The sequence below is a fragment of the Lactuca sativa genome, chromosome 5 (assembly GCF_002870075.4).
Source record: "Lactuca sativa cultivar Salinas chromosome 5, Lsat_Salinas_v11, whole genome shotgun sequence".
Taxonomy (NCBI): Eukaryota; Viridiplantae; Streptophyta; class Magnoliopsida; order Asterales; family Asteraceae; genus Lactuca; species Lactuca sativa.
Genome location: NC_056627.2, coordinates 319,645,194 through 319,670,698, shown reverse-complemented (window position 1 = coordinate 319,670,698; position 25,505 = coordinate 319,645,194). Strand labels below are relative to the sequence as shown.

Below are 25,505 nucleotides of genomic sequence, written 5' to 3'. Positions count from 1 at the left end.
GGAAATCATGGACTCTAGGGTAGGGCAAGCAGAGAAACTAACATGTTCCCAAATATTAGCCCGTAGCATGTCATGGTATCGGGTCCTCTTCATATCCTCATCCCCCGCAAACTGGGGGTACCAACAAGGCCCGTTCTCGGAGCTTGGCGGTGATCTCTGCCACAGTCTCCGTAGTCTATCTTATATCCAAGAACTCTCTGGCCAGCTGCTGAAGCTCCACAGCTGGTGCAAACTCAGCCCTGAATCGGGTCATGAAATCTGACCATGACATAGCCTCAATGGCTGGGGCTCCCAACGTATCGCCAATCAACTCCCACCAATCTCTGGCTCTATCCCTTAAACAACTTGCAGCGAAATGGACCTTCGACCCTTCCGGGCAGAAGCTCGTCAGCTGCCCAGACTCGATGTCTGCGATCCATCTCCTAGCAGCAATGGGGTCCTTCACCCCATGAAAATCCGGTGCACCACTCCCACAAAAGTCCTTAAAGGACAGTGTACGTGTACCCACCTGGCTAGACGTCAGATCACTCATGAATGCCCAGAGGCGATCCTCCATCAGCTCGATAATCCCTTCCTTGATCGACCCGAAAATGACCCGGGTCGCCTCAAGGATACCTCTCGTAATCTCAGACCTGATGAACTCGCGTATCCCATCATCGACATGCTCAGAGCCTGCTCCCGAACCCGATCCTGAACCAGATCCTAATCCCCCTGCTCCATGACGTGCGACCACCATTCTAAAAATAATAACACAATTGTCAGGATCACATATACCCCGAAAGGTCTCACACACTCTCCAAGTTTCCAGGTTCCATCTCGACCCTCCATGAATCGAGTACGGATCCTCTGCTTTCAGTAGTACGGGCCCATACTACCTTCCACATCTATCTGTACTTTCCTCAAGGATTGCCTTGACTTCACCAAGTCCCTTTTCACCGATGCTCTTCCCACTGATCACATCCTAGGTTTCCCTAGGGCACTCTCCGACATACTCCCCGCCATCAGCTGCATTAGGAGTCCTTACCGCGTCCCCTTAACTAGTTTGTGGATACTGTTACATATCCGTTCACTAGTTAGTCGAAGTTGGCCGGAATCCCCATAGCACAAGCAAACACCATCCGTGCGTTGAGTAACCAAACCAGGCATAACCTACATAGGCCATCCTACAGCTGACTAAACAGTCCTAGCATACAGCTCATACAACAACATATAAGGCATCCTTCCTAGATCCTTAGCCCTAACTAGCATGCAATTCTCAGAATCATATATCAGGCACACAAGGCATCCTCCTAGACCCTTAGTCCTATTCTAGTATGTAGTTTCTTGAATCAAAACCATACAACATAACATAACAAGTATGGGTATCTTGGGGAAAGCTTACATGATCCCGGCCGGTTGCACGCATCACACACTTCGTCTTTCTTAAAACTTCCCATTTTAGATTTTAGAAAACCATTTTCCTTGTAAAAATCTTTTAGTCCCTCGGTTTGAGTCCAGACACCCCCGAGGGTGCGTCCGAATCCCTCAAACCAGGGCTCTGATACCAACTTGTAACATCCCAAAATTCAAGCCCAAAAATTTCACTTTAATTATTTATTTTATAAAAGCATTCATTAGAAAATACTGTGCCAACACGTCATTTCATAAAACAATGTATCATGTTTGAAACCCACGTCATAAACAAATATCATATCAGAGTACAATCCCAGAAAACTTAGTGCGAAAAATCATATGTGTGTGTGATGTCATGCTACGCCGCCGGCTCCTTCCCCTTAGACGAAGAGGTACCTGAAACAAAAAATTAAAACCGTAAGCACAAAGCTTAGCGAGTTCACCCATCATACCACATACCATACAATACCATCGGTATCTTTCAACCGGTAATCATCATCGGTATCTTTCAACCGGTAGTCATCATCGGTATCTTACAACCGGTAATCATCATCGGTATCTTTCAACCGGTAATCATCATCGGTATCTTCCAACCGGTAACTGGGGTCTATTCCACCCCCTACTACTAGCATACAACAACAAGGTATAATCATACAATCAGGCATATCCGAGTACTGAACTACCCTTCGGTCCTAAGGACTACTGTCAGGGGAAAACTATCCCCATCATACATGTAACATATCATACAGATATATCTCATAACCAAACACATATCCATACCAAGATAATTATCACAAAGACAATCATCTTCTAAAATACTCCTACTTGGTGGGCCGACATTGTGGTCTTAGATCCACCCCTACTGGAAGGTAACTCACCTCAAAAGGCTGGCTGCTGAAAAGCTGATCCGCAAATATCTGACAGCCGCTCCGGTGATCCCCTGACTATATTTCCATAAAACACTTAATCAGACATTAATACTATTCCCAGGGTAAAATGACTATTTTACCCCTGACCGATTCCAAACCAAAGTCAAGTCAAAGTCAAAGTCAACTTCCAGTTGACCCGGCTCGCCGAGTTGGCTTGCCAACTCGCCGGTTCCATATCCAGTCGATTGTGCTTACTCACGTCTCTACTCGTCGAGTTAGGCATTGACTTGACGAGTTCACTTCCTAACTGATACTAAATGGTCCTTCATCTGACTCGCCGAGTTGTATAAACAACTCGTCGAGTTAATCTTCATCCGATGAACACGTTCTGTCCTTGACTTGCCGAGTTGATGAACATCTCGTTGAGTTCTATGAAGATTGCCCTGGACTCGCCGAGCACCTTCATGCACTCGCCGAGTTCCATGATCTTTCAGATCGATGGCTTAGCCCAGAACGTTGGGTCACTCCCCGGAGACCCTCTTAAAACCTTTCCACACTCAATTGGGTCCTTTCAACCCTCAAAAGAATGGGACAGAACCCCCTAGACTCGCCGAGTTGGTCACGTCCATACCCTAAATCTTTGCTTTCTGATGTACATCCTTTGATCAAAAGATAGATCCAAGCTTCTACAATCGATCTAGCATGTAAAGTTACAAACTTTACGTGCTTGCATGGGACTTTGAGCTCAAAAGGACATAAAACAAGCTCATATGGCACATGTGACCTTTCATTGGTGCAAAAGCAATCTAAATCTGTGTAGTGACTCCTTTCATGATGTGATTCAGAAGCTTAAACCCCCAACCATGTTTGCAAACATGGTTGGCCACCAAAAATGGCTCATAAAAGCCCTAAACCTCCCCAAAAAGGGATCTAACAAATGAATGAGCAAGGTTACAACTTTTTACCTTCAATGAGCTGAAGAAGGTGCACAAACTCAGGTTCCCTTGATCTCTACTTGCTTCCTCAAGCTTCTCTCCTTCCTTCTTAAGATCACAAGCACCAAAATCCACCAACAAGGATTAGATTGCTTCAAAAATGACTAGGGTTTCAGTGAGGGGTGTTTGGGAGCATAAAGGAGTGATGGAGTCTGCATAAGGTCGTTTAAATAGGGTGAAAACCCCTGGATTATGGTTTTTGTCCAGACAGCGGCTACTCGCCGAGTCCACAGCTTAAACTCCGCGTTTCATCTCGCTTCTACTCGGCGAGTCAGTCCTTTGACTCGCCGAGTCCAAGGCCAAAATTGCAAATCATTTAAAGAGTTAAATACAAGAATACATACCAAGAACCAGGTGCTACAACTTCGGATCAAGGGCTAAAAAGGGCTGTGGGGAGGCTTCTTAGGGGACTCCGGATGGCAGTTTTTGGCTGCAGTCTAGGGGGCTGAGAAGGCCTAAACAGATGACGAAAAATGTTATTTTTCCATGAAAAATGGTACCTCAAAGTCCATTTATTCATATTTTAATGAAGGAATATTTTTATAAAGCATTCTAAGTCAAAAGTGGGTCTTGGGAAGGCAAAAAGAAGAGTATGCAGATGGGTTTTATTGGGAAAAAGGTGATGGGATTTGTCAATGTCACATGGCTTTTGTCTTTTTGAGGGAGTAAATAGTGGAATACTCTTTACCCAAAAGAGTAACAAGGACAATATGCTTTATGCAAACACTTAAACACGTTCATATGCACTAATTTGAAGATTCACAACAACAAGTAAAAGATAGAATGTATGAATATCATACCTTTTATGATGATCATAATAAACATGCTGTAGAACAAAAATTTTCTAGAAAAAGTTGCTTTCCTCCAATATCTTCAAGAATAATAAGCCCATAATTTTTGTGTCTTCACTTCCAAGAAAAAGAACCTCCTGGAGAATATCTTCAACATTTTAGAGACCACAAAAAAGTAATTTCTTCTCCCATTTTTCTTCATTTCTTCAACAACAAAAATAATAATCTTTTAAGAACATCTTTTTCCAGCAACAAATAGAACAAGTAGCAGCAGCCAACTCCCTCTATCTGCCTTCCTTTGCGTCCGCACCCAACTAGCTCGTCCACACCCAACCACCCCACTACACCCACTCCTCATCCGCAACACCCTCCCTCCATCAACACCTCCCTTGATCCACAACTCTCATCTCAGACTTCGGATTCCTTCTCCTCTTCTTGCATTGCAGATATCCAGTTTGGTTCTAGTAATGCTTCTTTGATCGTTCGGGGCTCGACCGAGGACCAAAACGCTGCATAGTGACAGTGCTCGGATAAGTCCTAGGATGATCGAGTCTGAATACCTGCAGATGGGTTGCCGATGATTTAACCTGGTGGGTAGTCTTTCGTCCATACATGTGGACGGGGTTGCAGATGATCAGCAGCTGCAGTAGAGGGAATATCTTCAATATCAGAAGACTCTACGGTTGGAGATGGTAGTTCCCCCTGGACTTGAGAACATCATGCTGAATTGTCTTGAATTGGGAAGGTGGGATTAGAGTTTTCTTGGGCAGATAGTGAAGGTTCCCCCTGGAGTGCAGACATGAGTTCCCCTTGAACCTGTGAAGGTTCCCCCAGGATTGCAGACGGGAGATGCGATGTGGCACTTATTTTTGGTAATTACGGATCAAATTTTTGGCATTACTCGATGTTTTCCGATTCAGATTATTTATTATTCGGACCATGTCTTTGGACTCACATTATTTTTATCCGGACTTCATTGTATGGATGCTTCACATTTTTAGCAGGTTATTCTTTGAAGAATTTCGGTGTATTATGATTCGAGAACTCGAGTTGTTTTTCAGACTTTTTGAAGCCGAAGTGTTTCTTTTATTGGATCTTCTACTTGCTCATGGTGACCTCCTTCTTCGAGTGATTATGACTGGTTTGAAGATTTGGATCTTATCTTTTCTGCTTCATTGGTTGTGCTTTGAAGCCGAAGACCTTTATTTCAGAGATTTATGGCCAGTTTCAGACTTCACAGACACTTCAGTGTTTCACAGACATTTCAGCACTTGATTTCATTTTATTACCATACTTACTATTCGGATTACTGTATTATAGCCTAGTATCACTTGTTGTATCTCTCATAATTTGTAAGCATTTAGGGAGAGAATGTTGGAGCATGGAAATGCTTTACAAATAATGAGTGATAGTTAGGTTGTATTTTCCCTTTATTGTATTTATGGTGTAAATACTCTCCCTCCTATATAAAGGGAGAGTTGGACATTTCTTATTTTAAGCTAGCTCACTTTTTCTTATTTAGTGATTACTTTTACTCTTCTACAATAGAGAAAAGTGGTGGGTTCTCCCATCCAGGGAGAGTTTCTCTCCCACTATGTTCTTCATGCAATATTATTATTATTCTCTCTTTGTTCTTAGCTTTCTTTCCATGAACTCATAATATGTTCTTCATGTTCATACTTACAAAAACACGATTAATCTCGAGATATCTTACTTCCGCATTCACCGTTCGTTATAAAATTGGGTTCCTACACTGTCTTTTGCGCCTGGTCCTAAATGTCGGTAATCCACCTGACCATGACAAGAAGGGCTCGGTCCGCGGGCCCTCCATGGAGAAGATCGTAGAACCCTCGCTTCATCCGGAACGGTGGACGTTGTCCCTAGTGTCGGCTCCATCGCTCCAGGTTGTAGGCCCAAGGGGGCGTTGGGCCATTAGGGCCCAAATGATGTATTGGTACCCTCATCATGTAGGGCGGGCCGATGACTTCAGACTCGGCGTCCAAATCATCGTCCTCTTCTTCCTCATCGCAAATCTCCTCGTCTATCTCCTCTTCTTCGATATCTTCCTCCTCGATCTCTTCCGGATCCTCCTTGGGATCCTCCTTAATCCATCCCCTGTTTACCTGATTGGGGAAGTATGGGTCTCCTGGGTGATGGAAGCCCGCCATAGTGTCTGCACGAGAATATATAAGTACGAGAAAATAGATAGAATGTTAAAATACCTATATAGTATTTTATGTCTTTTAGTTTTGTTCTTAGACCCTCTTTTTGATTTATAGCCGATAAGTTTTAGATTTGTTATCCACCTTGACCACTTCTAGACACATGTTGGTTGTATCTTGAATAAATATAGCTGACCAGGCTATATTTACCCTATATATGATTACATAACTGTGTAAGTTTAGTCGTGATGTCCAACTCTTCGTATTGTTTTCTAATATACATGTATGTTTGTACACTTTTATAAAATACTTATATTTTTAAAGTATACTTTTAGTCAGAGTGTTTTAGTCCCATTTCATTTATAGTTGTATATCTTGTATGGTTAGATATACTAGTTCACTATAAACAATGCTCTAATACCAATGTGTCACACCCCCGAACAAGGACGGCGGAAACGTTCGGGGGCGGATGACGTCATTGTATAGTATCACAACAATTGAATATGAATGAAACTTAGCAACCAAAAAACATACATTAAAAGATACCATCACACATTGTTTACAAATTGTATTTGTTCATCTAATTACACAAAAATGACATAAAGTGTGTGAATTCAAAAAGTTGCGAATCCGGTTCCGAGGTACCTGCTTACTAGTTCCCTGAGAATACAAGTCATTTGAAAATCGTAAACATTAAATGTTGGTGAGTTCATAAGCATTTTTGGAAGAAAAGGTTTGTAACATCTTTGTTTGTAATAATTTGTAAGTCTCCAAAAAATCCGATATTTTCTTGTGAAAAATGGTTTGTAAGTCTCGTTCTAGAACTATGAATAATTGCATGCATGTCCTTTGTTTTCTTTTTGTTTGTAGTGGTAAAGTGTAGGTCCCCAGAAAATCCAATATTTTCAGTTGTATGAAAAATTGTAGTCTTATACCCTAAGACTGGAGTGGTGGTAATAGTGCACTGAAAAACAAAGCGTAGTTTTGTAATTTATAAAACCAGTGAAGTGTATACTCTTTGTAAATCCAAAATAACATTGTTAATCCCTATGTGAGTCGTTACAACCATGCTTGATGTGACTGATATGCCTGTCATGACGTTCTTGAGGTGTCGGTTTCGGTAAGATATTTGTCACCCTAGACCGGTCCAGTCTAGCTGTAGCGAACAACTCAGGTGTATGGGTGTCAACCCCGTATAGATCTATACACAATTACCTCGCTCTCCCTCCAGGAAGCTTTGGTTATAACTACAGGACTTACGGTGTATGCTAGGTAGGTACGGTGAAGGAAAGTTGCACATGAGCCTTAACAGATTTACGCGAACTTTGACTCCCATTATTGAATAATGAAATCGACATTACTAGTGTAAATTTATGACTAATGTTTTATGACACGTGTTTTACAGCTTTATGACATACAACTTATTACTCATGCTTTAACAACTTTATGATAGACATGTCTTGACATGCGAAACTTTCTGTCACGAATTCTGTTTTGTATACCATTTTGGTTAAATTATTTATAATACTTTTTATAAATAGTCATTAGTGAACATATCGTATAGCATAATTTCTCAAGTTTTTAAGCCATCCAACAAAATAGTGACAACTTAGTTAAGAATATTTTTCCAATAAAATTAATACTACCAAAATATCAAGTTTTGTAGTTTGTTTAATACACCAAAAATTATTTTGAGAGTTTTGTAACACAAAATATTCTAATTTGTTGTGACCCTTGCAAGTCACGATTTCCAAAAAAATACAAATATGACCTTGAAATTTATTATATGCAAATATTTGTGTTAAAAATGTATATGTCCAAAAGCTAAGCATGTTTGAGCACAACACTCATTTTTTCGCCAATTTTGAGTGTGCAACCGACATCCACAAGTTTTCATGCAAGATATATGTTAACAAACACATTTCTCATGGTTTTTATGAAGATGCATAAGATAAAATCCATGTTCATGCAATTACCCAAAGGTTAAATACATTACACATAGGTCCAAGCAATTATCCAATGGTTCAACGCAACTTAAACTATATCCCCTCCTCTCCCCCCGGCAAAAAAAAGTATAAAAAACACGAAAATAGTCGAGTATGAAGCTCACCTTGAAGATTTCGTGTGGTAGAAAAGAGGAAAGTGAAGAGATTTCGAGCCTAGTCTTGAACCTCTTGAAGGTATTCTCGAAATTTCAAGTGTTTTTAAGCACTTAACACACAAAAAAAGTGTGTAAAAAAGAAGTTGGTATCATAAAAATGTTTAGAATTACAAGGCTACAAGAAGTTCTTACCAAATGACTAAGATTTTCCCTTGAAGTGAACTCCTTCCTTGAAGATGGTCTCGAAAATTTTGAGGGTAAAATGAAAGGATTTGAGAGAGTTTGGAGTGGGATGAATTTCAAATCGGTGTTGTGTGTGTGGTGGGTTTCAGTCGAGAATAAGAGAGAAGGGGGGGGGGGGTTGACTTTGTTGATTAGAGGCTTGAGATGATACTTGCTTGGAAGTATGGAGGTTAATTGCCTTGTTATTTGAAGGGTAAAAGTGAGGTGGCAAGGGTTTTTTCATTTCTTTTTCTCTCTTTTTTTTTGTTTTATTCAAGCCTTAGTCGAAACTAAGGGGGTTTGCGGCCTTAAGGCCTCTCAAGGGTTTTCAGTTTTAAGGGTGGCCGGAAACACCCTAATTCCCTAATGTGTTTGCGGTTTTTGATGTGTGTATCGGTCTTTGGGTGTTATTTGATCCAATAGAAGGGTTTTCAGCCCTATGGAAGGCCCATTAGAAGTTTTCGGCCCAATAAAGCCCAAAGAAATGCTTTTCGGTCCGATAAGGCCCAAAGAAAAGCTTTCAGCCCAATAGGGCCCAAGGATAAATTTTCGGCCCAATAGGGCCCAAGGAAAGAGTTTTCGGCCCAATAGGGTGTTAGACCGAGAATTCTTGGACGAAGGCCCAAAATTGATTGGGCTTAGCTATTGGATCGATTTTTAGGGCTTGTATGAGGCTATTTTAAGTTGAATCACAATGTATGCACGTATGAATTCGAATAACATTGTAGTTTGAATTTTATTTATAAGATGCAACAAGGTTACATAGAGGAATTTGTTGTGAATAAGCTTCACATCTTAAACCCTAAATTGCTAGTTGTGACAGTTATCATATGTACCCAAGTCAATATGTTTCGAATAAACCAGATAAAGTACGGACAAGAAGAAAAACAAAGACAAAGTCACTTGGTAGAATTAATCATGTGTCTCCCAAGTCTGGTGATGTTTGTTACTTACACATTTTGCTTAATAAATTAAAGGGTCCTACTTTCTATGAAGATATCAGGACAACTAATTATACCGTTTATGAATCTTACAAAGATGCTTGCTATGCTCTTGGTCTTTTAGATGATAACAGAAAGTACATATCTTCTATACACGAAACACATCATTGGGCCAGTACTTCATTCTACAGGTCTCTATTTGTTATGTTGATTACATCCGATAGCCTATCCCATCTTCATCATGTTTTTAAAGAGACCTATAATTGTCTTTCTGATGATGTCGTTCACATTAGTGAACAAGAAATCGGCGTAACGGATATATTTTCAAATAATCTAACCCATTTACACTAAAAACATTCTAAAATTAATTGATATTAGAAATAAATAATTTCATAATTTTTTTTTTGTCTTTTCAGGCTTGAAGTTAAAACCGGAAGCAATTTTCCACCTAACATTGTCATACATTGAGAAATCTTTATTGAGTTGTGGACTGAGTTTGAAGCAAATACCCAATATGCCGTTACCTGATCACAAATATATTCAAGATTCTTGTAATATGTTAATTCAAGATGAGCTTAATTATGATCCATCCGATCTTGAAGTCGAACATCAACAACTACATTCCAAATTAAATGTTGAGCAAAAAAAGGTTTATGATACAATTATGAATGTTGTTAACACCAAAAAAGGTGGTGTCTTTTCCTGTATGGTTATGGAGGAACAAGAAAAACATTTTTTTAGAAGACACTATCTGCTGCTATTAGATCTAAAGGTGAAATTGTTATCAACGTTGCTTTAAGCGGAATTGTAGCACTCTTGCTCTCTGGTGGTAGGAGAGTGCATTCAAGATTTCATATACCAATTAACCTTGAATGAGGATTCGTTTTGTTCTATTACACCAAGTAACGATGTAGTTGAACTGTTGAGTAAAGCTAGACTTGTCATATGGGATAAAGCCCCAATGATGCATCGTCATTGTTTCGAAGCAGTTGATAGGACACTTAGAGACGTTATCCTTTCATCGGACAAGAATAAAATATTTGGAGGCAAGACCATTGTATTTGGAGGTAACTTTCGACAGATGCTTCCAGTAATACAAAGAGGAAATCATTCAAATATTGTCCAGGCATCATTTCATTCATCAAGATATGGCGTGAATGTCTAGTTTTATGTTTGAATGTAAACACGAGGCTTCATGTCGGCTATCGAAATAATGATTTCGAAGAGACAAAATCATTTGTTGAATAGATTCTTAAAATTGGTGAAGGTACTATTGGTGGCCCTAATGATTGTGAAGTTGAAGTTGAATTTTGAGAAGATGTTATCGTTCCTTCTATGGGTGACCATATTCATTCAGTTGTATCCACCATTTATTCAACCTTTCAGAACCATCTTGATGATCCATCGTATTTTCAAGATAAAGCTATTTTGGTCCCTACAAATGAAGAAGTCGATGTTATCAATGAGTACATGTTAGAATTGATTAAAGATTAAGGGAAAACGTATATGAATTCATATTCTTTATGTGAGACTGACGCACAAGATTCTTTTGAGGAATCAATATACTCTCTAGATGTGTTGAATGGTTTTAAGGCTTCTGGAATTCCCAACCATAAACTTATACTAAAAAAGGTGTTCCGGTCATGTTACTTTGTAATATCGACCAAACCAAAGGACTATCCAATGGTACTAGATTACAGATCGCAAGGAGTCATCATTGAAGCCTGAATCTTATCTGGAATATTTTTCAATGAGACTACTTATATACTTCGCATGAACTTAACCCCGTCTGAAAAAAAAAATTCCATTCCATTTTCATCGGAGGCAATTCCCCATAGTTGTTTGTTTGCTATGACCATTAACAAAAGTCAAGGACAACCATTATCAGATGTTGGATTATATTTGTGTAGACCCATTTTCACTCATGGTCAGTTATATGTAGTTGTTTCCCGCATCACAAGTAAAAAAGGTTTGAAGATACTCATATGTGACACAGATGGTCGTTTAACTAATAAAACAAAAAATGTTGTCTACAAAGAGGTCACTCAACGATTATAGATATTTATAAATTTCAGTGTATCTTCTACATATTTCAATAATACGAATAACCATAATTTTTTTCTTTAATCATTAGACGTTTGTATGTTTTTTTATGCGCTCCCCCACATTTAACGCGAGTTATATTCTAGTTTATATACATATTACATTTTTTAAGTTTTAGTTTTTTGAATTTTTATTTGATTTATAATAATTTATACAAGAGTTAATAGACTTCTTTAAATTTTAACAAATGTTTCTTTGACGAAGTTTCACGAATGGTCCTTAGACGAAGTTTCACAAAATGATAGAAATTGTCCTTATCCAAAACTATTTTAACTTAGTGAATCCATCTATCGGACATCCATTAGATGGACCATTGGTGTGCAAGGTTTGCTCTAGAAGGCCATTTGTCCAAAAAAGATTTTATAGATATTATTTTAGAGAAAAAAAATGAAAACCATAAGGACTATTTGTGAAATTTTGTCTTTTACATAGATCAATGACATATTATCAACTTTTTGAAAGTTGGACTGACCATTGTGAATTTGACCAAAACACAAGGACCATTACTGCAATCTACTCTTGGTTTTTGAAGCAAATAAATTCAATTTTCTTTCCTTTCAGATCAATCAATTAAACTAATTTAATACCAAAACCAATCGACCCTAAATATAAGTACATAACAAGTCGAATTCACCTGAATTTCTTCTTCTAAAGTAGGCTTAAAATGAGATAGAACCAAAAGAGATGATCTATATGTATTCGGCTACCCGGAGTGGTAGGGGTAAAGACGTGTGGGAGCTGACGTGTCAGCCCCCTTCACGTGTGAACACCGCCCCAACCTCCGGTGGGTTGGGTGTGATGTGGAGCTGGAGACGAGAGAAGACGCATGAGATGATTGGTTATTCCTTTCTTGACCGTTGAATTGTTACTGTTTGTAAAAAAATTAATTAATTACCATACCCACTTTTTCTATATATATCAACCATTTTTATCATTTCAAACACACAAACATATTTTCAACACAAACACTTCACTAAAATAAATCTCTTTCTTCATGGATCCAAACCAAAATAACCCACCCACCCGAACACCCCAAATACTCTAAATGATCCGTTAGCGAATATTGGCTACATGTAATTGTTATCATCCCCCGTTCAACAAAAACCTCCATTCACCAATCTTTCATACCACCCACACTACTACCACCAACAACAACCACCACAATTCGTTCAACCCGGATTTCAAGCCTTTCAACAACAACCTTCTCCGCAATTTCAATCCCAAACTTCCCAACGTCAACAAACTTCTCAACCATCTCAAGTTCCATTATCTCAATCGCAACCCGTAAACCTCGACAACGACGACGACGATGAACGGGTTCAAGAAACACAACCAAGTCGTAGAAGGCAAAAAAAATCAAAAGATCCAACAAAAAAGAAAAATATGCAATGGACCGAGGTGGAGGAGGCAACTTTAGCTAAAGCTGGATTTTTCATATCACAAGACGGGGATGTCGGCAACGCACAATCGGTTCAAAGCTTTTGGAATAGTGTTTTAGACCACTTCCACGCGTTATTAGGAAGGCAAACGAGTCGGTCATACGACTCGGTCAATGCAAAATTACGTGACCTTCGAGCGGCTTGCACCAAATTTAATAGCGTATTTGACAATGTTAAAAATATGCATCGAAGTGGTAGCAACGATTTTAACATTTTATCAACCACGTTGTACCAATACAAAATTACCAACAATGGTAAACTGTTTGCCAACCAAAAAGTGTGGGAAGTTTGTCGCAATGGTCAAAAATGGGTTTTTTATCCGGAAACGACGCATTCGGGATCTACCACCGGTTCCAACAAAAGGCCGAGAACATCTGAGTTGGATATTGGTGTGAACCTCGACCTAAATGATGAGTTCAACGCCACCGAGGGGTAGGGTCCCCGAACGTCCAACTTTGTCGACCACCGGGAAGGGACAAAGCGAGAAAGGGGGCGTCTTCTAGCAGAAAATCAACTAATGAGGACGTACCAACGGAGAACATCGACAAAACTCTAAATTTTTTAGAAAAAAATTTTGATTGAACGGAGGAACAACGTCGAAGACAATTGGCACTCACCGATCTTCAAATTATAAACACGGTGCCGCAACCGAATCTCGACCCGGAAAATTTAAGGGTGTTTTTGAAAATTCAACAAGAAGTTCTCGACCAATATCGCAACTAGATTCTATTCTATGTTTTTTAGTAATTTAGGTTTAATTTTCTAGGTCATTTTTATGTTTTTTAGTATTTTAGTTTTCATTTTTATGTGTTTTTATGTTTTTTTTAGTAATTTAGGTTTAATTTTCTATGTTTTAAATTATGTAATGTGGTTTTAATTAATATAAATTTTTTTATTATGTTTTAAATAATGTTTTTATCTAATTTAATCATAAAAAAAGATAATTATGGAATGGTGACCATTTCCTAAGTCTAGTGGGTTGGTTGTGAAGGTGACGTGACGCAGAGGTGACACCACTTTTCCCGTGGGTTGGTGGTGACCACTCCCCAGAGCCTTAGTATATGTGTTTACTTCACGCACCAGAAGAGAGAATCTGTATTTGTTTCCTCAAGATCCATGAGGTTTCCCTATCCAATTCCTATATCTAGCCTTTAAGTTTGATAAAGTTGAATAAAACAAAATTGACATGTGAAATAGAACAATAGAACATCGACATTTGCAGGTTTCAATGTCCGAAAACAATTTGTTTTTTAGGTTTTATCTTGATTTCTTTTTCAGGGATGAGGTTTATGTAATGGAGAAGAAGGCCTTCAATATGTCGACTGCAATTCTCTACAATGCATTTGAAATTGGGCTTGGGTTATAATCTCAAACAGTTATAATTTTTGGTGTTTTCATTTTAGCATCAAATTGCCCCCTTTCTTTCCCTTGGATAACTTTTGCCAGTTGTCTGCTGGCTTCTTTATTTTCATAAAAATATGTTGCCCATTTTAGAAAAGAAAAATGTTTAAAACGTGAATTCTTTAAAGAATGGGACCAAAATGATGGGTCTAAAGTCAAAAATCCAAACATCTAATTGGAAATATGGAAATATTGGAGCTTTATAAAACGGCATCTGGCCATGGATATCGAAGCATTGGCGAAGTCTCCGCTTCATACACATAAAAGAGTCTAAAATTAAGAGTGTTGTTAATCTATAGACTTCTCTTCTTCCCACTCCAAATACAACCCTATTCTCAACATTTGTTCAATCGCAAGGCAATGTCGAATGCCATTCGATTCTTTCAACTGTTTAACAAAACCAACATTCCTTCTGTAGGTCTCGGCACATGGCAATCGGAGCCTGGTGTTGTTGGTGATGCTGTTACTGCTGCTATTAAGGTTACCCTCCCTCCCTCATAGTTGTTCTTACTCTCTGTTGATTCGTATCATGTAATGAAAAAAATCACTTTCATTAATGATCGTATATTCTGTTCACGTTTTGTTTTCTAACATGTGTTTGTCGCCCCTTTACTGATGGATTTTGAGCACTACATCAATCCAATGGTGTACATGCAAACCCTAAAGCTTTGGATCTAGTTTGTGTAATGAACATGCAATAATCATCCATAGCTCATAAACCCTAGATCTAGCATATAATAATCAATACTATATTAATAAAAGGGTTTAGATCTTACCTTGATTGTTATGTAGCAATAACAATCTCAACTCCTCTTGATCTTGACTTCTGCAAGCTTAGTGCCTCAAATGTTGCACCTCTAATGGAGTCACAAACATCATAAGAAACAAGATGAACAAGGAGAGAGGGAAGAGGCTCCAAAAACGTCCTAGGGTTCTCTTAGAAGTGTTAGCCACGTTTTTGGGAGCCTTAGGGGTCCTTTTATACTTGTGTGGGCTACTAGGGTTTCAGGTGAAACCCTAATTCTCTGCTTAGGCCTTAAGCAACCCATGGAGTCCCTCTTGAAAGCCCTTGGATGAAAATCATATGGGCTTCTCATAGATTTCGTCAAATCCCCCTTCCATTAGGAATCCATAGCCCAATCGCAACTATCATATAATTGCAATATGAGTCCCCTTTATTTAATTAATCTCTTTTAGCCACAAAATTAATTTTTGACTAATATTAATTAAATAATATGATTTCTCTTTAAATATATTATTCATATAATATATTATTAAATCATAATTAATCCTTTTTCTCCTTAATTCATCCTATCAGTTGCTATGGTGAAGGCAACCCAAAAGGACTATGCTCATAATCAGGTCAAGTACATACCAAAATAGTTATGGGCTTAGACATATAATCCAACATTTACGTCATTACAACGAATACATTTAGCACAATTTAATAAAGTTAACCGGGTCAGTAAGGGTTTCGACTTCAGATCTTCAAATTCAAATTTAGCTATCAACCAATTAGCAATCGATACCTAAAATTGGCGACATGATGCACACATTTCCGTGTTTTATGAAGTCATTTCTTATGAGAGGATTAGTAATTCTCTTACAAACTTAATCATGTATGTCATCCATGACATGTAAGAATTTTATGCTTTCTTTAGTTTACAATTTAGGATCCCCCAATACCATTTCTTCTTCAAGTCATCTAATATGTACTAATATGATATATTCAGCTAATATTACCACATTGAACTCTAACCTGTACTGCATTGTACCATTAAAGTCCTGAAGAATCAACATTTGTCTTAACTTTTAGTTACTCTGTCTTATAAATAATGTTTCATATGCATGTAGATGGGGTATCGTCACATTGATTGTGCTCAAATTTATGGCAACGAAAGGGAGGTACACAATTACTAACTTTTGTTTATTGAATTTTCTTGTTCTCTGGTTGATAATTCTATAAAATGTCAATGTATAGATTGTTAAATTTATTTCTTGCAGATTGGTTTCATGTAAATTTATTTATTTCAGATTGGTTTAGCTTTGAAAAAGCTCTTTCAAGATGATGTGGTGAAACGAGAAGATTTATGGATCACCTCTAAGCTCTGGTTTGCCACATTCCATGGAATCTACATTCTTCTCATATCATAACATGTTTCCACACACACACACACACACGCACAGATCCTTCCAAGTTTCAGTTAACAATCTATAATGATTCGCAGGTGTTCTGATCATGCACCAGAAGATGTACCGGTTGCATTAGACAGAACTCTGAATGATTTGCAGCTTGACTATATCGACTTATACCTTGTAATTATGCATTACATAAAAAATTTGTATATCTTTTTATATATATGATTGATTCGACCAATGATTTTTTTTATTTATCTTGAAGATACATTGGCCTGTTAGGATGAAGAAGGGATCAATTGAGCCTAAGCCGGAGAATCTTGCTCCAGTAGATATTCCAAACACATGGAAAGCAATGGAGAAACTTTATGACTCTGGGAAGGTGAAAGCAATTGGTGTTAGCAATTTTTCCACCAAGAAATTGGGTGATTTGTTGGATGTTGCACGTGTTCCACCTGCTGTCAACCAGGTGGAATGTCATCCCTCATGGAAGCAAACAAAACTAAGAGACTTTTGCAAATCCAAAGGCGTTCACTTATCTGTGAGTTAACACATTACTATAATAAACAAAAACATCGATTTTCAAAAAATAACCAAAAATATATATATATTTTAATAATTGACGTACGATATGATTCCTATAAATTTTGCAGGGATATTCGCCACTTGGTTCTCCGGGGACCTCGTACATTAAAAGTGATTTACTCAAGCAACCGATTCTTATAACAGTAGCAGAAAAATTACACAAGACACCTGCTCAGGTTGCTCTACGTTGGGGTCTACAGATGGGTCATAGCATACTTCCCAAAAGTACAAGTGAATCCCGGATCAAAGAAAATTTTGACGTTTTTGACTGGTCAATTCCTGATGATTTGTTCACTAAGATCTCTTCTGATATCGAGCAGGTATGGATGCGTGCCAAAAACAGTACAACCTGTTATTTCTTGTCCTGTACTGCATAACAAATGGGGTCTCGTGAACTTGCGTTGTTGTTTTTGCAGGCTAGGCTTCTGCTAGGTACTTATTTTGTGGATGAGACTCATGGTCACTACAAGACAGTCGAGGAACTATGGGATGGTGAAATATGAATGCTGCCTGGTGTAGGATTTTGCTTTCCATGCTATTCTACTTTACTCTTTACCTTTTAAGATTTTCCTTAATCTTTCTTAATGTGACGAGTGAAATCTTAAATACTATTGCTGTGCATTGTGGGATGGATGTTATGTTTGATTGTTAATTTTCTTCCATCTATAACTTCCTATTCTGGTGGTTGTTGTTAGTGTATACCTTGACAGGATCGCTTATGTCTTTATATGTGTTAAAGTTTCCTCTCTCTAGACAATATTAGACTCCACATAACAATGATGTTGCAAGAAATAGATTTGCTTTTTTACCCTTTTTTTCTTTCTAATGTATTCTTACTCATTCTTATTCTCAATAATTTTATGAAAATTAACATTTTACCCAGCACCAGCACCACTACCATCACCGTCATCACCCACCCCCACCACCACCGCCACACTCATCACTTTCGCCACCACCATCCCTGCAACCACAACCCACCACCACCATTTATTATTTTTATAATTTATATAATATATCTTCATAGATAAATTAAGCAAAAACAAGAAGGTCATTTATATCATTCATTACTAGAAAACATGGGGTTTTCCTACGGAAAATAGCTACAGAAAATTTCCATAGCTAATTAGCTACGGAATAGCCACAGAATTGGATGCCCTAATTTAGCTACGGAATAGCTACGGAATTGCTACGGATCATCTACAGAATTGGATGCCCTAATTTAGCTACAAAATAGCTACGGAATAGCCACATACGTCAGTCCGTAGCTATTTCGTAGCTAATTAACTAGGCGTAGCTACGGAATAGCTACAAATGGTAGCTATTCCGTAGCTAATTAGCTATGGAATGGCTACGGGATACCTACAAATACTATTTACCTACGGATTAGCTACGGAGTATGCTTTCCGTTAGAATTCCGTAGCTAATCCGTAGCTAAGTAGCTACGGATTAACTACAGATTTTTCTTATTTTCGGTTTTTCGGGCACCAAATGTCGTTTTTTCGCTTCTTTTTTTTCACACCACTACTATACATGATTATCTATATTTTTACTAACCTATAGCTATTAATCTCGTTCATAAAGTCTTGTGCCCCTTCGGGATCAATTACTCGTTTCACGGTTTAACATTGTAATGCCTATACTTTTCACCAATTTGTGATGAATTATGTTTGAATATGTATATTTATAAACATGAATGAGTTGTGGTATATGTGTATGTATACGTGTTTGTGAGATGTATGTGAATGGATTCATAACCATTATAGTGTTAAACCACTAAACGAATAATGGATCTCGTATATGCACACGGCTTTATAAATGATATTAATAGCTATAAATTGGTGAGAATATACATAATCATGTATAATAGAGGTGTGAAAAAAAACGGAGCGAAAAAAACGACGTTTGGTGCCTGGAAAATCAAAAATAAGAAAAATCCGTAGCTAATTAGCTACGGAATAGCTACGGAATTCTAACGGATAGCATATTTCGTAGCTAATCTGTAGGTAATTAGCTACAGAATAGCTACGGAATTCTAACGGATAACATATTCCGTAGCTAATCCGTAGGTAATTACCTACGGATTAGCTACGGAATATGCTATCCGTTAGAATTCCGTAGTTAATTAGCTACAGATTAGCTACAAATTTTTCTTATTTTTGATTTTTCGGGCACCAAACGTCGTTTTTTCGCTCCGTTTTTTTTCACACCTCTATTATACATCATTATCTATATTCTCACCAAATTATAGGTACAAATATCATTTACAAAGCCGTGTTCACATACGGGATCCATTGCTCGTTTAGTGGTTTAACACTATAATGCTTATGAATACGTTCACATATATCTCACAAACTCATATACATCATCATCGTCATCATCATCATGATCACCATCACCATCATCACCACCACCACCACCACCACCACCATCATCATCATCATCATCACCATGACCACCACCACCACCATGATGATGATGATGATGATGATGATGATAATCATCACCACAACCACCACCACCATCATCACCATCATCATCATCACCGCCACCATCATCATCATGATCACCATCACCATCACCATCACCATCACCATCACCATCACCATCACCATTACCATCACCATCACCATCACCATCATCATCGTCATCATCACCATCACCACCACCACCACCATCATCATCATCATCACCATCACCACCACCATGATGATGATGATGATGATGATGATCATCATCATCATCACCACAACCACCACCACCATCATCACCATCATCACCATCACCATCATCACCATTATCACCACCACCATCATCATCATCATCACCATCATCATCACCATCACCATCACCATCACCATCATCATCATCACCATCATCATCATCATCATCATTACCATTATCATCATCATCATCACCACCAGCATCATCATCATCATCACCATCACCATCACCATCACCATCACCATCACCATCACCATCACCATCATCACCATCACTATCACCATCACCATCATCATCACCATCATCATCATCATCATCATCATCACCACCAGCATCATCATCATCATCACCATCACCATCACCACCACCACCACCATCACCATCACCATCACCATCACCATCACCATCACCTAACTGTTTGCTATATTCCCCTAAAAATCAATTTTATATCATGTTCTTTAGAAACATTATTGAAACTAGATTGTCAAAATGGTTATAAGATGATTGATTTCAAAGGGGTTTGCCAACCTAAGCAATGTTTCTTCTTAAAAACAGGTTTGGCTATGAAAAAATGAATCTGTTTGTTGTAATAATGACAATTTAATATGAACAATATGTTTTAGGATTTAAAGAATGTATAGAAACAACTTTTGTTTAGGATTTAAAAGTTATTAGGAGGATATAAACAACACTTGGTCACTTTGTTTAGGAGATATAAACAACATTAGGTAATGTCCAAAGGCTTAAGTGTTTAAATTTTCTTATACATGATGGCTTTCACTATTTGCAAGCTGTTTGATGCAATAAATAATGTAAATGTTTGTTTCAAAGAATCTTTTGTCTATATCTTTAGGATTTAAAAGTGCTTGGAAAGAAACAAAAAAGTTTAAGAGTTTTTTTTCCTGTGTGCAGGGGCGTAAAATGGATCGAACTTCCTCTTTACAAATGCTTTCGATTTTCAAGAAAATACAAGTTAAAAAGGTATCATGTATGTTTGGTAGTCTTGGAAGGAAATGTGTTTTTATTTTTGAGCTAGTTAAATGAAAGATATACAAGCTTATTATAACATCCTACTTTCATTTTGTCTTACTTATAGTGTTGTACTTTCAAAAAAATTCCAATTGTGGCTATAATAAACAAATAAATGAAAGTGCATTGCTATATTTGTATTTTTTTGTGATCATTGATTATGTTGTACTATAATAGGAACAATTGGCGGCCTTTGATTCAAAACTCAAGTTGAAGAGCATTTGTTAGCCTTTATCGATTCAACTTACTCAATAATTTGCCATGTAATCAATCAAAAAAATTTCAATTTTATTTTGTAAGCACTTATTTAAACATTTGTAGTTGACACTTTTAATGTGTATCATTAGACAATATTCATTCCTAATATGTATTGTGTTTGATATATTTTTAGGTTTATTAGTTTTATTATAATGTTATTTGTTTTGTAGTTGAATTTCAATATTATTATAAGTTTAATGTAATGGTTTTTTTTTTAATATTTTGGACAGAAAAAACTGGATTTTTTTAATAATTTTTTATTGTTTTTTTTTATAAAAATAAAAAGTAATTAGCTACGGATTACCTACAGAAAATCCGTCGCTATTTACTTCCGTAGCTATTCCGTAGCTATTTAGTTCCGTAGCTATTCTGTAGGAAATTCATAACTATTTATTTCCGTAGCTATTCCGTAGCTATGGTAGCTACGGAAAATTCCGTAGCTATTCCGTCCGTAGCTATTCAGTAGCTAATCCGTAGCTATAATTTAGCCACAGGCCATTATGCTACATACGTTTTTCCGTAGCAATTCCTTAGCTATTCGCTTATAGCTACGGAATAGCTATGGATTGTGCTGTAGCTATTGCACCAGTTTTCTAGTAGTGATTTTATATTATTCCAATTCTATATCATGTCAACCAAACAAAATATAGAATTAGATTTAAAATCCATTTTTTGCCAACTAAATAGAATATGACATTGGATATAATGAGTAATTCCTAATAGATTCCAATTTTTTGATAAATTCAAATTCTTTCAAAATATTTTGTGGCTGAAACGTCACCTAAATATTCATCGTACACCTATAAGTATTTAATAAAATCCCACCAAATTAGGAGATAAATAATGATTTAAATATATATATATATATATATATATATATATATATATATATATATATATATATATATATATATATATATATATATATATATATATATATATATATATGTTAATAGACTAAAATTCCCCTTGTAAGGGTTTAATTTTAAGAAACTAATTATTTCAGTATCATATATTTATGATAATAGTATAATACTATAGAATCTAGGTGGTGTTTGACTTCGATTTTTAATGGCCAAAATCAACTCTTTGGAAAAGTCAGGAAAACCTGACTTTTTGTAACTTTTCCTAAAAGATCTTTTATCCTCTAAAAAGCTAAGCCAAACACCCCCTAAAACCATAGATATATTTATGATAATAGTATAATACTATAGAATCTAAAACCATAGATTGTTTTAGTTGGACGCTTCACATTTGATATGAAGTTACACTATATTTAAAGTTCACATTTAATCATATATATATATATATATATATATATATATATATATATATATATATATATATATATATATATATATATATATATATATATACACCCACCAAAGGGCCCAATGGCCTAGCGGTATGGAGTGACCATCTCATATGAGAGGTCTGGGGTTCAAGTCTTAGTGGAGACATAGGTGGTTATTTAGGAATAGATTAGTTAGTTTGCCGTTTCAATATATATATATATATATATATATATATATATATATATATATATATATATATATATATATATATATATATATATCTTGAACATATAATATGCATTAATTACTTTCTTAAAATAACTAAAATGATTTGTTCACAATCAATCCTACATGCACACAATAGATAGTTAGAACACAATAACTCAACCATATATATATATATATATATATATATATATATATATATATATATATATATAGGTTTAAATGTTTTCACTATCTATTGTGTGCCCGTATGATTGATTCTGGACCAATCATTTTAGTTATTTTAAGAAAGTAATTAATGCATATTAAATGTTGAAGATGTAATTAATACCTATTATATCTTCAACATGTAATATGCATTAATTACTTTCTTAAAATAACTAAAATGATTGGTCCAGAATCAATCATACGGGCACACAATAGATAGTGAAAACAAAATAACCTAACCCTATATATATATATATATATATATATATATATATATATATATATATATATATATATATATATATATATATGAGAGCAGTAGAAAATGCATGAATCCTGGAAACCCTAAAAAATCAATAGGAATTAAAGCTGACAATAGGTCGACCTGAGTTGGGTTCGGGTTCAACCCATTTATTAGTTGGATTGAAGTTTTTAACCCAACCCAACCCAACCCGGCTATCTAAATGAGTTGATATTTCCAACCCAACAAAACTTTTTAGATAAATGGGTTGTCATCAGGTTGACCTGTTTATGTAGTTACCAACCCAACCTCCTACATAAATTTGTTAAATATGGGTTAACCCATTTAAAATAAAAAAATAAATAAATCAACTAAAATGACACCACTTAAAATAGTTCCAAACGTAAATAAAATTACAAAGTATGACAAAAGCACTATCTGAATTCACAAATACATATAAATTGTTTAAATAATGTTAAAAATATTTAATTTCGAAGTGATTTTGGAGAGTGGCTAGTAAATGATAGGAATTATGATTGCATTATGTTTAAACATAAATAATAATATACAACATTATAATTTATAAATTAATAATTTGAATAATAGATGATAATATTAAAATAATTATTAAATTAAACATATATATTCAAGGTTGACAATTTTTACCCAACCCAACATATTTAATTAAATGGGTTAAGCGGGTTAACCCAATATCGGATATTTCCAATATCGAACAACGTGTGATATTGCCTTCTTCTTTTACCGGTGGTGCACGCTACATGATGCAGAACTATTTAGATGCCATGTCACTTTGTAAGTGGTTTGGATACCATGATTATTTCATAATTGTAACATGCAATCCAAAGTGGCCCGAAATTCAAAGGTTTATTGCTGACACAAACCTCAAACCCGAAGACAGACTCGATATCTTATGTAGGTTGTTCAAAATGAAGCTAGATTCGTTGATTAAAGACTTAAAGAAAAATTCGTTATTGATTTTGGTCCAAGCAGGTAATTTATATTAATAATGCATTTTTAAAGGGTTTTTATATATTTTGTTATTATTATTTTATTTCAATATCTTATAATACGTCTTTTTGTAAATAAAATTTCAGTTGTTTATACGATAGAGTTTCAAAAGCATGGCCTACCTGATGCCCATATATGTCTATTCATGCACTTTGATTACAAGCTCCCAACCGTTGAACATATTGATCAGGTTATTTTTGATAGAATTCCAAACAATGACGACGATCCATAATTGTATGCACTTGTCAGCGAGTTCATGATACATGGTCCTTGTGGTAGTGATGATCCTAAATGCCTATGCATGATTGACAGCAAGTGTTCAAAAAACTTCCCAAAGACATTCCGAGAGCATACTTCTGTTGATGAAAATGGTTATCTAATATATAGAAGACGTAATGATGGATCTTTTGTTGAAAAGTATGGTGTTAAGTTAGACAATAGAAGTGTGGTTACATATTACAAACTTCTTTTGAAAAGATACCAAGCTCACATTAATGTTGAGTGGTGTAATCAGGGTGCTTCCGTCAAATATTTGTTTAGATACATTAACAAGAGTCCTGATAGGGCTACTGTTGAGGTTGCACAAAGCAACAACGCAGAGGATAATGATGATACAATTGATAAAATAAAAACTACTATGATGGTATATATTTGTGTGCATATGAAGCTTCGAGGCATATATTCGAGTTTGACGTTCATTTCAGGAGTCCTTCTGTTGTCAGGTTTCCTTTTAATCTTTCTGGACAACAAACTGTTGTATACGGTGTTGACGATGATATTGAAGATGTCCTCAATAAATAGTCAGCTTCTTCTGCAATGTTCTTAGCTTGGATGGAGTGGAATGAACATAATAAGGAGCACAAAAACTTTCTTATGTTGAATTTCCTACCAAATTTGTTTGGAAATTGAAGGATCGTCGTTGGAAGCCAAGAAAAAAAAATATTTTCTATCAGTCGAATTCACATTGTCTCTCCTAATCTTGGAGAATCATATTTTTTGTAGACATCCGCACGGTTAATGGACATGTGTGTGGTACTTTTAGATATGCATGTTATGCTCTTGGACTTTTGGAAGATAATAGGGAATATATTGATGCAACTGAGGAAGCAAGTCATTCAGGTTCTGGATATTATTTGCGTTATTTTTTTGCAACTATGTTGAAGTCTAATAGTTTATCTAGACCGTGCTTTGTCTAGGAAAAAGTTTGGCAATACTTTTCAAATGGAATTCTCTACAATCAACAAGTAAGATTAAAGACACCAGGTAACATGTTAATTTTCATTATTTAAATTAAGGTTTTACTTAATAATTCTCACATAATATATTATATTTATTCATTAAAAATTATTAGATATTTTTATAT

The 25,505-nt window shown here is 36.2% G+C and overlaps 1 protein-coding gene across 1 annotated transcript; it reads left to right on the top strand.

The window, feature by feature from the left end:
• The first annotated feature begins 14,632 nt into the window (after positions 1 to 14,632).
• Positions 14,633 to 17,860, top strand: LOC111890652 (NADPH-dependent aldo-keto reductase, chloroplastic). The gene is made up of 7 exons (XM_023886760.2): positions 14,633 to 14,896; positions 16,271 to 16,321; positions 16,451 to 16,527; positions 16,645 to 16,732; positions 16,818 to 17,093; positions 17,206 to 17,457; positions 17,554 to 17,860. Exons 1-7 carry the CDS (start codon positions 14,777 to 14,779, stop codon positions 17,638 to 17,640), a joined length of 951 nt encoding a protein of 316 aa, XP_023742528.1. The 5' UTR covers positions 14,633 to 14,776; the 3' UTR covers positions 17,641 to 17,860.
• The last annotated feature ends 7,645 nt before the right edge of the window (positions 17,861 to 25,505 follow it).

Excerpts from the sequence above, each read along its gene's own strand:
- LOC111890652 (XM_023886760.2), top strand. The coding sequence starts at position 14,777 with ATGTCGAATGCCATTCGATTCTTTCAACTGTTTAACAAAACCAACATT. Across the intron at positions 16,733-16,817 it reads ACTATATCGACTTATACCTT|ATACATTGGCCTGTTAGGAT; the intron begins GTAATTATGCAT and ends TTTATCTTGAAG. Across the intron at positions 17,094-17,205 it reads CCAAAGGCGTTCACTTATCT|GGATATTCGCCACTTGGTTC; the intron begins GTGAGTTAACAC and ends TAAATTTTGCAG.